Genomic DNA, 16,786 nt, shown 5'->3' on the forward strand with positions numbered 1-16,786 from the left:
CATGGCTGGAGCAAAGTGGCTGGTCAGAACAGGGCACTACAAGACAGGAACCAAGGCCAGATGGTGCTGAATTTGGCAAGCCATGGTAAGAAATTTGAATTTTGATCTAAGTGGAAAAAAAGCCAGGTGTGAAAAATGCTGTAAGTTGAGGAAAAGAAAACCAGGGAAAAAATACCTCTAAAAACTGAGGTCAGTCAAAGGGAGAAATAAAGTTTAAAACCCGATTATTGCTTACAAAGTGCAGTCCAGAGACATCTCTCTCCCCTGCTCCAGAAGAAGCAAGCCAGCAAGGAAGCCAGCCCCTCCCTGTAACCTCTCAGGTTCAGACAGGGCCTCGGTTGCCCAGGTAATCACTCATTGCCATGGAGATGAACTTCTCTCCACCACTGAGGATATGCAAATGCACCAAAGCCAGGTGAGATATTCTGGAAATGTTACAGTTTTACCCACAATGCCTTCATAACTCCAATAAGGGAGACCAGCAGTTCTTAGCTCTCCCCGTCTAGGGGCTTTTCGCAGCTCCCCTCTCGTAGGGGATCCTTGGGTGTCCTTGCATATGAAAAATGAGTAGGCAGGGGATGGTTTTTATGGCTGATATTCTCAGATTCTGCACTGTGGCTCCCCTCTCTCCCCGTGGACTTACAAAGATTGAGCAATATCGGTTACAGCCCTGGGAGGGATCGTGTAGGTCCTCAGCCTCCATGGCATTCATGCCCCGTGCTGAACGACCGTGATTCCTCAGACTTTCATCACAACAGCCTAGGTGAGCCCACCTCCTCCGCCACCTGGTCTCCACCCAGCGGTCAGAGGGATCCTTGTAAAATAGGATTACCAGGTTTAGCAAATTAAAATGCAGGACGCCCTAGTCAATTAAAATCCAGATCAACCACGACCACAACACGTTTTTTTTTTAGTATGTCCCATGTGGTTTTGGAATTATTATTTTTTTAATTCACTGTTTATCTGAAATTCAGAATCAACTGGGCATCCATAATCGGCAACTCAAATCAGATCATGCCCCAAACTCAGAAATAGTTCTCCATTTTGCTCAGAATAAAAAGCCAAAGTCCTTAGAATGACTAAAGGTCTCCAAGGGAGCCTCATTCCTCTCTCTTTTCCTGTACAATCTCTTCTCCTACTTCTCCCCAGACCTCTGCCCCAGGTATGCTGGCCTCTTGCGTTATTCCCCAAACACACAAGCGCAGTCCTGCTTCTAATGTTCCCGTGGACTGCTTCCTCTTCTGAAGTGCACCTCCTCCGGGTCTTTGCTCAGATGCCACTTTCTCCTCGCATTTGTACCACCTGCGGTAGGCAGCATGGTCCCCACCCAGAGAGGTCCATGTCCTAACCACCAGAGCTGGCAAAAATGTATGTCCCGATTGTGGCAGCAGGAACTTGGCGGGGGTGATTGAGTTAAGGATCTTGAGATGAGAAAATGATTCCAGTGTATCCAGCCGGCCCAGTGTAACCACAAAGGTCCTGATAAGAGAAAGGCAGGTCGTCAGAGTCAGAGAAGGAAAAATGGCAACGGAACAAGAGATTAGAGTGCTGTGGCGAGTGGGCGATGCCAGGGGACTCCAGAGGCCGGAACACAGCTTCTTGAGCCTCCGGAGAGGAACACAGCCCCTTGATTTTAGCCCAGTGAGGCCCATTTCTGACTCCTTCCCCCCGGAAGCATAAGATCATATATTTGTCCTGCTGTAAGCCCCCAAGCTGGTGGCTGTTCGTCACAGTGGCAGTAGCAGACATACTGAAATTTGCAGCGCCCTTTGGGACTTCTGATCCTGCCACCCTGGCATCTTTTCTGACCCTTGTCTTACCTCACCTCTCCTGATAGTCCATTTCCCAGCTTCTGTACCAGAGGAATGACAGGACTTGGGGGTGGGGGTCACATGAACCAGCCTCCAGGTTCTGCTGAACATGAAGGGGGGGATTCTTGGCACCACCGCTCTCCTCTCCTGTGGGTGCTGAACAAGAGGGTGGCATCCTGACAAACTAGAGTCCAACAGGAAAACAGAAATAGGATGTGCACTGTCTCGTCTGGCACCACCCTGGGGCTCGTCCAAGAGAGGCAAGGACAGTCTGATGAGAAAGTGGGTGTCTGAGTGCCTACCTCCTTCTACCTGCAAAGAGCAATGGAGATACGCGGTCTCACCAGCCACATAGCTATGGAAGAGACCCTAGTCCCCAGCTCTACCTCGGTCCCTTGCAGGGTCCTCTACTAAAATGGGGCACCTCATGCTTTTTTCTTCCCCTTGCTTCTCTCTCCTCCTCGGGTAAGACTCTGGGCTAGCACAGGGCGAGTGTGCACGTCCAGGAGCACGCTAGGGTGCATCCTCTTTACCTGTCGCCGTGGACTTTGGCTCCTTACCGCACTCTGTCCCTTTATCCACCTGTTGTCACAGGAATGCATGTGCTTGAGATGAACAAAAGCTCTGGCTAAGCTAGGTGTGCGGTTCTGACCATTGCAAGCTGGGTGGATTCGGTCAACTCGTTTGAACTCTCTGTGCCTCGGTTTCCTGATTTTTTCAGTGGCATAAGAGGAGCATCTCATAGGGGTGTGAGGCTCAAATGTAATGTGTTCACTCATGCTGAATACTTAGTCCAGGGCCAGGCGCCAATGAGAAGTTAGCGCCTGGCAGCTGTTATTATTACTAGCAGTGATAGTAATAGTAGCAGGGAGGGTGAGAGGCAGAAGGGAGGCGAGAGGGACTGTGTCCAAGGCTTTGGGGAGGGCCGAGAAGTTCCTCAGAAGCTGGCTATCAGGGCAACCCTTGCCTATTTTGCCTCTGGGATTCAAATTCAAATTGTGCATCATTTTGATTCTTGCATTTTCTCTGTAAGCTTCAAATTATGTTTGAGCAAAGCTCTAAAGGGTACATTAAAAAAAAAATAAGGAGGGTTGTAGATTTCAAGATGCTTCTACTTTTCTTCACTTTAAAAATGGAAGGTGAGGGGCTCTCTTGTCCCCTCCAGGCGTGAGCCAGGAGCTCTGTCCTCTCGCTTTCTCTCTAAATAAAAGCCTCTGCTTTGCTCTCCTAAAAAAATAAAAAAAATAAAAAATAAATGGAAGGTGAAGAGCTGCAAGTTGACGCTTTGGTGAATTATGCCCCCGGATGCCATGACCGCAGCTGTCTTTGATTTGTCCTTGATGGGTGTCCATTCTCTTCCCCCACCTCGGAGAAGCGCACAGAGATGCTGGGTAGGAAAGAGGGGCCGCAGTGAAGACCCCGCCGGACAAAGAGCCACCCACCCCCGAGACCAGAGAACCCTGGCCCGAGGCAGGCGTCTCCTGGGGCTTCCCCGAGCTGGCCAGGCACGAAGTCAAGTAGAAATAAATAGTTGGGGATCCCTTTTCCTAGCACTTATCTCAGTTTATAATCACATTCATTAGTGTGATTATCTGATTAATATCCGTCTCCATCATCAGACTGTCAGCTCATTGGGGAGCCCTTTTTACTGTCTGCTATGTGCCAGGCCCAAAGTGCCACTGGGTAAATAACAACAGCAAGAAGGACCCAGCGGCGACCACGTGCCCGGCAGTTCCCTGGGGCTTTGCAGAATTATGACGGCGTTCACTGCCCACAGCTGCGCCAGGAGCGGGAACTGCCAGGAACTCTCACAAGGGATGAAGAAGCAGAGATGCCCAGAGCCGCAGCAAGGGGCTCAGGCTGCAGAAGGTGGGGCCAGGGTTCCACGCCAGACAGTCTGGGTGCACAGCCCCCCTTCTCCGCCCTGCCCAGCACTTCCTCTGTGTTGAATGAAGACATGGATGCACGTCCTCAGCTCTCCCCGCAGTGTCCTTGGTGCTGAGGTCTGCGCATAAAGAAGAGAATGGCCTGCCGAGGAGTAGGCCAGTGGGTCTGAGATGGGGTGCAGTCAAGAAAAGGGTTCCCCACATTTCCTGGAGACTAAATAATCTTGGCAAGGAAGCCGTTTTCAACCCTGGGGCAATTTAATGATGTTTTACAATACTTACATAATATGTTGCATTATATAAGTATCATGTTACATATATACTATAATGTCATATTTTATACATATTATACTAAATGTAGTAACATGAATGCTATAGCATTTATGTTCTATGGTACGATATTAATATTGTATATTAAATTATAATGTACTTTATAATTATACATGATTATATAATATATAATTGTGTTTATAATATATGGTATGATTATATAAATCGTATTCATAATTGAAAATAAAAGTGTTTGAGAATATGCTAATATAATATCCATAATATTAATAAAATAGACTATTGAGTATAATATAATCATAGTCTCTATAGTACTCATTAGATATCATATATATATAACAGTATATGTTATGTCTAACAGTCCATGTAATATATTTATCACAGGATGCAATTATATTTGATTAAATCAGATTCATTATTTTATAAATGTGATTATATTTATTTTAATTATACATAAAATATAAGCATGTTTAAGAGAGTCAGGCTCAGAATTTGAATACATTGTGCTCCTAAGCCAGCACACAGTCAGTATTTTAAGTATTTTTAAATGTTGCCGGGGCTTTGGCCTCCGAGAGCTGAACAAGCAGCCACAGCTCTGGGTCTGAGGGGCGCATGGGTTTGCCCCAGGGACCAGCGGGTGCTCCGCCCGAGGCCCCCCAGCCCCTGCTCCAGCCCCGCTCCCCGTCACAGTGGCTGCGCCGCCCCAGCCTCTCCCCACACTCGGCCCCCAGGACAGACATGCTCTCGGCCACGGAGCAGCTCTCTAGGGCTCCCCTGGCCACCGCCCAGGCATCCCCACCCGCGGGGTCCTCCCTGCCCCTGGGGCTGGCCCAGCTGCCCTCTGACCCCCAGTTCCGGAGGCACGTCCACCTTGTCGGGCTGGCATAGCAGCACCCATCCGGGCACTGGAATCTGGGCCAGTTTACCAGGCGTGCCACACACAGCCCCAGAGACCAGGGGGGCTGAAACAGCAGAATGGATGTGTCCAGGGCTGGGGGGCTGGAGGCCGAGACCCAGGTGTGGGCAGGGCCGGCGCCTCCTGAGGCCGGGAGGGAGGGCTCCTTCTGGCCTCTCCCCTTGGCTTATGGACGACTACCTACCCTCTCCCAGCGTCTCTCCACCCCATCTTCCCTTCATGCCTGTCTCTCTGTGTCCTGGTCTCTCTTACAACGACACCGGTCCTACTGCATTTGGGCCCACACCATGAGCTCATTTTCACTTAATTAGTAGACACAGACCCTCTCTCCAAATAGGGTCATTTTCTGAGGTCCTGAAGGCTGGGACCCCAACACATAATTTTGGGAGGGACATAGACTCAGGACGATGCTGTTTTCGATCACTCTGTGTGGGCCCCTTGGCACGTGGCTCTGGGGCTGGTAGGCAGCATGCAGTGGGGTTCTGGACAGCATGAGAGGTCACTTTGCTCTACCCCAGAATGTGCAGTCGGTTCACAAACAGACTCCAAATCAAATCAAGTTTCCAAACCTTTAATCCCACAGGCCAGACGACAGCGGGTCGTACCCAGAGCTCTGGCCCTCCCCACTCCCCGTTTCCCCAAGGTTCGCTTTCACCAGAAGTCACTCCCACCAGTGAGTAAATCCTGGGACACGAACAGGTCCAACACCCTCCCAAGAACCCTGACCTCACCCCCACCCCACTCCCTGGTTACCCCATCAGGTCCCCGCCATCCTTCCCTAGGGACCCTCATGTGCAAAAACCTCTCCCCACCCCACCCCAAGCATCCCAAATTCAGCCACCCAGAAAAATGTATTTACAGCCAAGGCCGTGAGAGGCAGGTTTGTGCAAACAACGTGTGCCCCATGTCAGGGAGCACACAGCTTCTCCAGGACGTGGGGCAAACGGTTCTGATGAGGACCATGGAAAGAGAAGCATCTAGAAGGAGCCAGGAGAAAGCACAACGGTGGCCCTAGGCAGCCCTGTGCCCCTGCTTGGGACAGAGTGAGCCCCAGGGCCAGGGAGGCAGGGTGAGCAACAGAAAGCAGCCGCCAGCCAGCAGCAGGACCAGGCTGGCCCCCAAGCCACAGCCCACAGACCAGGAGTACTCGTAGGCCAGGGCCGGGGCTGGGGGTGGCTCAGGGCCGACCCTCTGCAGCAGGGCTTTCACGGAATGCCGGAACACCTCCAGGCTGACCAGGAGCAGCAGGCCTGTGGGGAGAGGACAGACATGGCTCTCAGGCCCCTGGGCACCCCGACATGGGTCTGAGCATCCCCCAGAAAGCACCCCATCTCATGCTTGCTCAGACAAGAAACGTGGGGGACCCCCCAGCACTCTCCAGCCCATCCAACAGCTGCTTCCTAAACACCCACTAGACAGCAGGCACAGCTTCGGGAGCCGGGCTTGTAGAGGGACACAGCACAGACTGATAGAGGCAGAGAGGACAGAGGTGGCACCAGGGGCCAAGGGGCCAGGGCAGGGAAGTCGGTGCCTAATGGGGGCAGAGTTTCCATTGGGAAGATGACAAAGTTCTTTAGGTGGAGATGTGATGGTTATACAACAGTGTGAATGCGCTTCAGGCCACAGAAATGGACATGGCAAAACGGTTGAACAGTAAATTTTATGTTAGGAGTACTTTCCTGCTTTAAAAAAGGGGGGAAAAGGAATCAAGAGCACAAGAGTCGACTGAAGACTACATCGAGGCTTTTCTGAAGGGTGCTGGTGGGATCTATGGTCTGCACCACCTGCACCCATAGAAGCACAGAGGAGGGTGGTGGCGGGGGAGGGGAGGCTGGAGGACGCTGGTCGGCGGGCACAGAGACTCGATTACATGGGATGAATGAGTCCTGGGGACCGCGTGTCCAGCACGGTGACGACAGTTAATGGTGCTGTATTACGTGCTTGCACGTGCTGACAGAGGAGAGGATGGCGCGTGTGCTCTCTGCGAGACAAAATGGAAACCCCAGGAGGTGAGCGGGGTGTTATTTAGCTTGATTGTGGTGGTAGTTTCGCAATGGCAGCGTCCAGTTGTAAACCCCGAATGCATACAGTTTGCACTCGGCAAGCACACCCTCGCGGAGCCGGGGAACAAGTGAAGGTGGATCACAAGACGGAAAGAAAGGCAATCGAGTCAAGTTGAAATGCAACTTGATTTAAAATAAAAAAAGAAGAAGAAGGAAAAAACAAAACATGAGGGAGACAAAGCCCCTGACCTCATGAAGCTTATCTTCTACTTGGAGGATGTGACTGGTGAACAAATAAGCCGAGGCGCGCAAAACTCAAATGCCCACAGGAGGTGACGAGAAAGTGTAACGTGAATGAAGTGGCTTAAGTGTGGTGGGAACAATAACAAAGAGTAATTAAAACTCAGCTTCAGCCATCGGCTGCCCATCAGACATGGGGACTTAATTTGCCAGATCTTCTGATTTTTCAAGAAGAGCTAGAATTTTTTAAACGATTATAATTTTTATGGGAATTCACCACTCCTTTAAATATTGGGTCAGAGAAATCCTTATACACCGCCTGCCAAACAAAGTACATTTATGGGCCACCACTGGCCTGTGGGTGGCCAGATTGTAACCTCCAAAGTAAACACATGAGGAAACAAAATAATTTCAGAGAGTGAAGCACACCAGGGAGGAGATACAAGCAAGGCATTGGGAAGTGGGGTGATATCCAGGGACGGAGCAAGGACTTTAAGTGGTGTCATCAGGAAAAGCCATCTGAGCTGAGGCCCAAGGATGAAAAGAAGCCAGCCATGCACAAAACTAGGCAATGGCCTTTCAAGCAGGAGAAACAGCTGGTACAAAGGCCCTGTGGTAGAATGGAACATAGTGTGTTTGAGGAAAAGAAAGGTCAGTGTGGTTGGAGCCAGGAAGTAGGTGGGGAGAGTGCAGGCAATGGAACTACAGAGGTGGGCAGGGGTCAGATCATGTAGGAGCATGTGACGGTCATCCACAAGCCATGGGTCCTGGCTGCCTCCCCTCTCAGACCCTGAAGTCTAGTCCCAGCCTCAATCCTTGACTCTCCATCCGCCCTGCACTCTACTTCCTCCGTGATTTTTAATCAAGGGCCTGGAGAATGCAGCCTAGAGTCTGTACCGGGCCTCCCTCACTTGCTCAGTAAGGTTCTCATGGCCACTTGGGCAAACTTTACCCTGCGTTATGCTCCCATCTTCATTCTCTTCCTCAAACTTGCCAAGTCTTTGACAGCCTTCACACATGCTGTTCTATCACCGCCATCACACCATTACCATCCCGGTCACCACCATAACATCACTAATATTGCTACCACCACTATTATCACCAGCATCACCAATATGACCACCACCACCATCACCACCCTACTTCGGGCAGTTCCTTTCCATTCTTCAACTACCAGCTTAGATGTCGTGTCGCAGGGAGTTCCTCTGCACACCTCCCCCACAGTGCATACTCCTAATGCTTTATCATAATTCCCTTCACAATTACGGTTGAATTATGACATGTGTGATTATTGGTTACCGTCTTTGCCAGAATCTAGAGTCCATGAGGGCAGACACGGTGTCTGTCTTATTAATCTTATATCTCTAGCCCTTAGCACAGTGCTGGGACCATAGTATGTGCTCAGCTAATACAAAGGATAAATAAATGAAGCTTATGTAAATGAATAACCTTTCTAGCCACCAATGAGGACTATATTTCACAAGATGTGGCATTCTTTTGGACCCTCAACTCCGAGAATGCCACAGTCCCTGCAGAGCCCAGGGCCAATCTAAGGGAGTGCTTGGAGCCCTTCTAATTCCCAGGCAGCAACAGCATTCAGAACCCTCTCACATTTGAGCCCACTACAGCCCTTGTGCTCCCAGCATGCAGTGGTGCTTACAGAACTCCCCCAACCTCCCAGCAAGCAACAGTGCCTGAGAATCCCAGGTTCAAATATCAAAAATATCTGAAGACACCCTCACCCCATTCCCAGCCAACAGGGCTTAGAATTCTCTGATCTTTGAGACTTCTAGAGCCCTTCTAGAGCTTAAATTCACAGCATACAAATGTGCTTGCGGGTACCTCCCAGACACCCCCATCTTCTGAGCTTGAAGATAACACCTCCTAGCATACAACAGTCCTTGGAAATCCTGGGTCTAAATCTAAAACAGTGTTTGGAGACCCTCCAAACCTCAGGCAACAACAGATCTCAGAATTCTCCCATCTGTGAGCCTACTATAGTCCTTGGGCTTCCCCCAACTCCCAGCATGCAACAGTGCTTAGAGAACCCACCTCCCAGCATGCAACAGTGCTTGGAGCCCCAACCTCCCAGCATGCAACAGTGCTTAGCCTACCTCCCAGCATGCAGCAATGCTTAGAGAACCTACCTCCCAGCATGCAACAGTGCTTGGAAGTCCAAACTCCCAGCATGCAACAGTGCTTGCAATTCTGACCTCCCAGCATGCAGTGCCCTGTCTCCAGGCTCTCAACCTCACCTGAGAGGCCAAAGCAGAAGGCTCCAACTCGGAGGAGGAACTCTGCACCTTTGCTGAGCACCATGATGATAGAAAGGCACCCCAAGGCCATGACCGCCAAGGCCAGAACTGCCATCACAGCAGCCGCCAGATTCACCTCTATGAGGACGGGGAGAGGACAGAAGCAGAGTACACAGGATGTAGGCAGTGCTGGAGCCAGGAAGATGGAAGATTCAGGACTGGAGAAGAAGTTGCAAGTAGAAGGTCATCCAGCCCAATATTCTACTTACACTACTGAAGGAACTAAAACCCAGAGAGGGTCAGTCACTTGCCTAAGGGCACAGAGCAAGGTGGGGACAGAGCCAGGATTCGAGGGAGATGGGGGCTACTGATTATTTTATGATGTGGTCACTGTTTGTTTACAGGTGAGAACACTGAGGAATGGGTGTGTGGGAGATGACAGAGAAGGCAGGATGATCCGAGTCGGAATTCTCCCCAGCCACTTCCTAGCTGGAAGATTCTGGTAGTCACTGAAGCTCTCTGAGCCTGTTTCCGCCTCTAGAAAACCAGGACCAAAATCTCTCCTTGATTGGCTGTCGTGAGGATTAGAAATCACATATGTAAAGTGCCCAGGGCAGGGTCGGCCCACAGCAGTGTTCCACACGTGTGCACTACGATTACTTTACTATCCTGAAGGAGGACAGTGAGTTGTCAGAGCTCACTTAGGACGAAGACAAGAGAGGAGTGAGAACACTATGCATGAGGACCTACTGCGTGCCTGGCACTACCTGTGTGTTTCAGTTGCATCATCTCATTAAATCCTTACAAAGACCAGCGTCATGACAGGCTCACAATTATTTCACTGGCGGGGATAGCGAGGTACTGAAAGGAAAGGGTGAAGTCCTAAGAGCTGTGCATTGGCCAGCACAGTGGCCACTGCCACATGTGGTCTTTAAATTTTAAGTGGCTTTAAATTAAAATTCAAAACTCAGTTCCTCAGTTGCATCAGTCACATTCTCAGGGTTCAGCGGCCACATGGCCCCTGCGGCTACTGTCTTGGTGGGCACAGACAGAGGACGCTGCCATTTTCACAGAAGACGGTAGGAGAGGACTGGTTTCGAGTTCGAATGGTTTGGGTTTTAAATCCTGTCTCTGCCTCTACCATTTCCTGGGAAAAATAAATTTAACCATTTATGGACTTCCATCTTCTCATCGGGAAGATGAAGATGAGGCCCCTGTGCTACAGGGTCATGACAAGGACTGGAATTCTTATCGATGCAATGCCCAGGGCCATGCTCAGCACGTGGCAGATGTACAGATGTTAAAATGCTGCCCACAGAGGGGTTTTAACTCACCAAAGTTGCACAGCATATGGCAAAGGCAGACCTGGGGTAGGAGCATGGGGCGCAGGGGAGAACCACCTCCCCCCCAGAGATGCGACCTCCCTGGGACACAGGAGCTGAGCCCCCCACCCCAACCCCCGACACAAAGCAAAGAAGAAGACAATGCTGTCAAAAGGTCCCCGGGCATGGTCAGCACCTCCTCCCCACCACCCCACCACGGGGTGAAAAGATCTCACCTTTCTTTGTGGTTCTCTGGAAGATGTGTGCATTCTCCCCCGTGGTGAAGAATTTAAAATAGGTGCAGTTTGCTTCTGTGGGAGCAGGAGGAGAGAGAAAAGGGGAGGCGATGACATGTAGGTCCTTGGTGTAAGCTCAAGACTGGACATTTAACCCAACTCACAGCAGCCTAAAAACGTGACATTAGCATCCCTGATGTACAGAGGAGAGAAATACAAGCCACCTGCTGCCACACAGCTCTTCAGGAGCTGGGCTTCTAATACAGAGACCTGAGGTCCGGATCTGTGACTCAGTGGGCTGCTGACATCGCTGGGGCCTCTAAATCTTCCTCTATGACATGAGACAGCAGTCTCTTTCTTGGCTCTATCACATGGGTTTGTTGGCAGTCAAGTGCGATAAGACATTGGATAATCACTTTATTCCACAAAGGACACCAAGACACAGACAACAGAAGGCTAGCAGACTCAAAGAGATTCTCATCTCGGAAAGGACTGCCACCTAAATACACAAAGAGCTCCTGCAGATCCACAAAAAGAGAGGTAACCCAGTTGAAAAATGAGCAAAGGATATGAATAGTCAATTCCCAGAAGATGAAACCTGGATGACTCACAAGTACATGAAGAGATGCTCCAACTCACCAGGGATCACAGAAAGGCAACTTAAATCAGCGGGGAGGTGCCCCTTCAGATCACTTAGGTTACAAATACAAGATCAAGCACTGGAAGGATAAGGGGCAACAGCTGCCAGTGTAAGCTGGTACTGGGCTGTCTGAAAAGCACTCTGACATACTTTACGAAATGAAGGATGTTTATATCTTATAACTCAACAATTTCATTCCTGAGTGTACGTCAGGCAAAAACCACATGCAGGAAGGGATGTGGAGATGTTCACTGCAGCACTATTAGAATAACAGAGAGTTGGCGTCAACCTAGGTGTCCATCTCTGGGGGAACGAAGTAAATGTGATGGATGTTCCCTGTGCAAATCTCTGCAGCACAGTGTAGTTACAAGCTAGAAAGCATCACGGAGAGATCTGGAAGCAGTACTGAGGAGAAAAAAAAAAAACAGGAAAAAATCTGTAGCGAGATATCATTTACATAAATTAAAACACAGATATAAAGTAAGTTAAAGTACCTATCCATGAGTGCCTATCAAACACATTAACGAGAGAAGTTAGGAAGGAGTGAAGAAAAAGAATATTAAGATAAAGCACAAGAGCGATCTCACAAAGTCTGTTAGTGATTTTGTGATATAAACCAAAGTCAGTGATTCATCCAAATTTGTGTACTTGAGGTCCAGGAAACCCCAAACTTAAAAAAAAAGGCATTTTCTAGACTGCATTTTAAAGCCAGAAATTTCCACAGAATTCACCTAGTCCAACTTTCTCCTTCTCCAGATGGGGAAACTGAGACACTAACAGGGACCAGAGAGGTAGAGAGGAAGACGGGTAGAAGAAATAGGAAAGGGGACACTATTTGTAGCAGTCAGTGGGGGAAACGTGATCTTCGCTGACAGTGGAAAAGGGAAGCCCCATCTAGAGAGTAGGCAGGTGAAGTGCATCTTTCTAAGAGCATGTGGGGTGTCTGGCATCCCGTTTGGCCTACGAATGACTTAGGACATTTTGTCCCTGACTCCAGAGGAGACGGCATGTCCCATTTGGAAAGGAGTTGGATATGGTGACCCCTCTTGCCGCCAAGGGAAATATGGGATGCCCCTTAAAGGACAGTGGGGTGTGTGGGGTGTTGCTGAGATAATAAAAGTTATTGTGAGCAGTCCTCTGGGGGGGCTTGGGGGATTGTGGGATGATGGTGGTGGTCCTGTAGAGAGGTTGAAGTCTTTCTGACCAATCGCGGGACATTAAGGGATGTGAGAGACTCCATCCTGTGCAGTGAGGTGGGTTGGGACACCCCCTCCGGTGCCCCGAGGACCTTTGGGACATCTTTATGGACTACTAGTGAAATGAAGTATAACGTAGTTATTAAGAACAGAAACAACCAGGATTCAAAGCCCATGTGACCAGCCTGGGTGCATAGACGGCTCCACTTACATCTAATGCTTCTTGTTTTTCTCTTCTGCAGAAAGGAGATGGTAATAATTTCTCACAGGATTGCTATGTGGGTTAATGAGTTAATGCACGTGGACTACTTAGAACAGAGCTGGGCGCTAGATAAGTATCTAATGTTTTTATTACCAGGACACCCAATTTTGCAGAAGTTTGGCAACTTCCTGCTTGAGGCTCCAAGGAGTGAGAATTAGCCAATTTGCAGAAGTGACGTGTTTAATCTGGGTGCTGGGTGGGTGGACACCTCAGACAACAAGGGGAGTTTGGCATCCCAGGTTGCTCCCAAGGGCTTGGGACATCCTACTTAGGACCCTATGGATATAAGATATCCTATCTGGAGTCCAGGGATAGGACATCTTTGAGGGGTACTGAGCTCATAGGACACCCTTTGGAGAGTAAAGAGTAGGGTGATCTCATATGGCTGATGGAGCAGATGATGTCCTGAAGGGGCCCTGAGGGATGTCAGACAGTTTCCTTGGGTCAGTAGAGGTGCAGCAAGATCCCATTCCCGTTCCCATGGGGTATAGGATGTCCCACTGGTATAAGCAAAGGGCATGGCATGTCCTGTCAGGGGGAGTGACAGGATTGGGTAGCTCCCTGGCAGAGCTCAGGGTAAGGGAGCCGCTCCGGGGAAGGTGTGTGTGGGAGGGCTGTCCGTGAGAGGAGATGAGAAGGGCTGGAGGGTGGGGTCTGGGCACTCAGAGGTGAGAGGGATGGGAAACGCGGCACACTTGGGGAAGCACGAGGCCTGCCCGGGATGTTGGAGAGCTCGGTTTGGCAGAATCAGTAGGTGGCAACAGGCACAGATCCTACTCTGGGGAGGGCATCAAAGCCACCTGTCTCCCCAGGGACCACAGGATGGAGTGCCGTCTGTCTCCAGTGCGGGAGGGGCAAGCCCGCCCCAGGAACCCAGGAGCCCTCAAGGGGCAGGAGCTCTCTCAGTGGATGCGGTCATTTCTGGGGGACACAGGTGGTCTGAGGGCACCAGCTGTGTCTGGAGTCACAGGCAGGTCCGGGGATACAGGCTGGTCTGGGGCAGAGGCAGGTCTGGGGGTACAGGCAGGTCTGGGTGCAGAGGCTGGTCTGGGTGCAGAGGCTGGTCTGGGGGTACAGGCAGGTCTGGGTGCAGAGGCTGGTCTGGGGGTACAGGCAGGTCTGGGTGCAGAGGCTGGTCTGGGGGTACAGGCAGGTCTGGGGGTACAGGCAGGTCTGGAGGCAGAGGCTGGTCTGGGGGTACAGGCAGATCTGGGGGCAGAGGCTGGTCTGGGGCAGAGGCTGGTCTGGGGCAGAGGCAGGTCTGGGGGTACAGGCAGGTCTGGAGGCAGAGGCTGGTCTAGGGGTACAGGCAGATCTGGGGGCAGAGGCTGGTCTGGGGCAGAGGCAGGTCTGGGGGTACAGGCAGGTCTGGAGGCAGAGGCTGGTCTGGGGGTACAGGCACGTTTGGAGGCAAAAGCTGGTCTGGGAGCACAGCGAGTCTGGGGGTGCAGACTGTGCACCGTTTGTGCCCGGGGCCAAGGTTGCTGGGGGGCACAGGTGGACGCGGGTGCGGGCCCTTCTGAGGGTAGGGGCGCTCCGGGGCTCAGCTGACTCCGAGCGCGGTTTCCGCCACGCCCCCACCCCACCCTCCGCGGTCTGCGGGGCAGGCCCGGCGGGGCGCGCTTACCTCCAGGCAGCTCCGCTGGGCCGCACGTCTCTCTGCCCGCGGGCACGTCGGCCTGCCACAGCCTCCTGGTGCACATCTTCCAGAGCCCCAGGTGGGCAGCGTCGCAGATGGCGCTGCCGTTGGCCTTGTAGGTGTTGAGTTCCACCCAGAACTCGGTGCCCACGGCCAGCACGGCCAGCGTGGCGCCCACGGCCGTCAGCAGCAGCCCCAGCTTGACACTGCCCTCGCGCGCCGGCGCCAGCCCGGACCTGCGCTGCCCGCGAGCCCGCCGCCGGCCCGCGGCCCCGCGCCGCCGGCCCTCCTCCTGCATGAAGAAGCTGGACCACATCATCGTCCTTGCGGCGGCTGGGAGCAGGTGCACGGGAGGCAGAGCCGGGGAGGGGTCCCGGGCCGCACAGGAGCAGGGAGGGGGGCGCCGGGGTCCTGAGGGCGTGGGGGCTCAGCTTCCACGGGACTTGTGAAACCGGGGGATGTGAATCCTCCCTGGGGCCTCAAACGGGGAGTCCGGCTCGCCTCTGAGGCTTAGGAGAGAAAAGCGAGGCCCCCAGACAGGAAGCCCTCTGAGGCTCAGAAGGGGGCCTGGGGTCCCCACAGAAACTCAGCAAATAAGATGGGACCCAGGGAAAGCAAGGTCTCCCTGGGCCCAGAGCTAGAAGCTGGGTACCCAGGAGGGGGGCCTGCCGGCTGGCGCTCTACAGAGCTGCTCTGGGGTCCCCACCAAAGGGAAACTGGGTGTCCCCAGGACAGGGATCTGAGAACCCCACTCAGGTTCAGAGGTTGGGGTACCCAAGAAAGGCTGCTGAGGTCCTCTATGTGTTTGAAAGGAGACACCGTGCCTTCTCTAGGGGTCAGAGTCCGGAGAGGGTGGAGCTGGGTCCCTCGGGGGTTCAAAAGAAGAGCTGGGGTCCCCAGGGAAGCTCAGAAAGCATGGGCAGAACTCCTCCTGGGTCTCAGAGAGGCAGCAGGAGCCCCAAATTCACAGAAGCGGCAGCAGAGCGCCCCACGCCCCGAGGGCTGGGACCTGCGGGAATAATGGAAAAGGGGATGGGGGTGTCCCTGGCCACTCAGCGACTTCAGAGGTCTGCACTGGGGCAGTGACACAGCGGGGTCCAGAGAAGGGCCTGGAGGGCTCCCCAGGGCTCAGGACGGGGACCCCAGGTCCCCCCGGGGGCTCAGAGGACTGTGGTCCGCGCTGAGGCTCAGAAAATGGGGCAAAGGACAACTGGGACCCGGGAGGGACTCTGTCCCTCCGGATAGCTGGGCTCCCCTCCCCCGGGCTCCCAGGGCCTGCCCGGCCGGGACGGCTCCAGGCTCGGCTCCAGACCCGGCGCCTCCCGCAGGCCTCCCACCCCCGGCTCCTGGGCGGGGCCCCCTCTCGCTCTCCTGCCTCGGCGCCGCGGCGACCCCAGCTCCGCGAGGCCTCCGGGCCGTCGGTTCCGCACGCCGCCGCCGGCTCGGCCCGCACCCGCCGCGGCGCTCGCCGCAGCCTCGCCCCCATCAGCCCACCCCACCCTCGCGGCTATTTCAGGCTCGACCCGTAAATAACACCCGCACCTGTCGCCCAGCGCCTGTTGCCATAGGGACCCCGGGTATTTTAAGGGGACACGGGTGGAGGAGGGAGGCCGCCCGGGGAGGAGGGGCTGGGGGCCGGGGCCTGACCCGGCTGGAGTCTGGACGGACTTTCATTTCCTTAAGTGGCAAGCGCTGGAGCCGAGGGTCCCCCCTCCCAGGTGGCGGGGCGGGGAGGGGGCAGGGACGGGAACCTGGACTTTTCGCCAGAGCAGCCCAGGCTGGTTGGAACCTCAACTGTTGGGCCCAAAGGGGACCAGACACTTAGGCTTCTGGGTCCCAGGCAGGACTTGGCAGGGATCTCCCGCTTCTATCTGAGGGAGGGGCCTGGGGGGCTGGGTCTGAGGGGAGGGGGCTGGGGGCCTGGGTCTGGGGGAGGAGGGTGAGAGCCTGGCCTCCTGGGTCTGAGGAAGGGCTGGGGCCCAGACCCCTTGTCTTGATGGATGGAAGGACAGGGCCCCCCACTGGGATCCCCAGCCCCCCAGGAGGCAGCAAGTGCAGGCCTCGGGGAGAGGCTGGGTTCAGGGTGTGGGAA

At 53.2% G+C, this 16,786-nt stretch overlaps 1 protein-coding gene across 1 annotated transcript; it reads right to left on the reverse strand.

Moving 5' to 3' along the window:
• Positions 1-5,451: 5,451 nt before the first annotated feature.
• CACNG6 (calcium voltage-gated channel auxiliary subunit gamma 6) lies at positions 5,452-16,192 on the reverse strand. The gene is made up of 4 exons (XM_017658234.3): positions 14,683-16,192; positions 10,958-11,032; positions 9,400-9,537; positions 5,452-6,151 (listed from the first exon to the last, which is right to left on the reverse strand). The coding sequence occupies exons 1-4, from the start codon at positions 15,011-15,013 to the stop codon at positions 5,913-5,915; spliced, it is 783 nt and encodes a 260-aa protein (XP_017513723.3). The 5' UTR covers positions 15,014-16,192; the 3' UTR covers positions 5,452-5,912.
• Positions 16,193-16,786: the final 594 nt, after the last annotated feature.

The sequence above is a fragment of the Manis javanica genome, chromosome 17, assembly GCF_040802235.1.
Source record: "Manis javanica isolate MJ-LG chromosome 17, MJ_LKY, whole genome shotgun sequence".
NCBI lineage: Eukaryota > Metazoa > Chordata > Mammalia > Pholidota > Manidae > Manis > Manis javanica.

Bases quoted from the DNA above. Each gene is read 5' to 3' on its own strand.
- CACNG6 (XM_017658234.3), bottom strand. From the start codon at position 15,013: ATGATGTGGTCCAGCTTCTTCATGCAGGAGGAGGGCCGGCGGCGCGGG. The intron at 9,538-10,957 runs GTGAGATCTTTT...CCGTCCTCATAG, and splicing joins CCAGAGAACCACAAAGAAAG to AGGTGAATCTGGCGGCTGCT. The intron at 6,152-9,399 runs GTGAGGTTGAGA...CTCTCCCCACAG, and splicing joins CTTCTGCTTTGGCCTCTCAG to GCCTGCTGCTCCTGGTCAGC.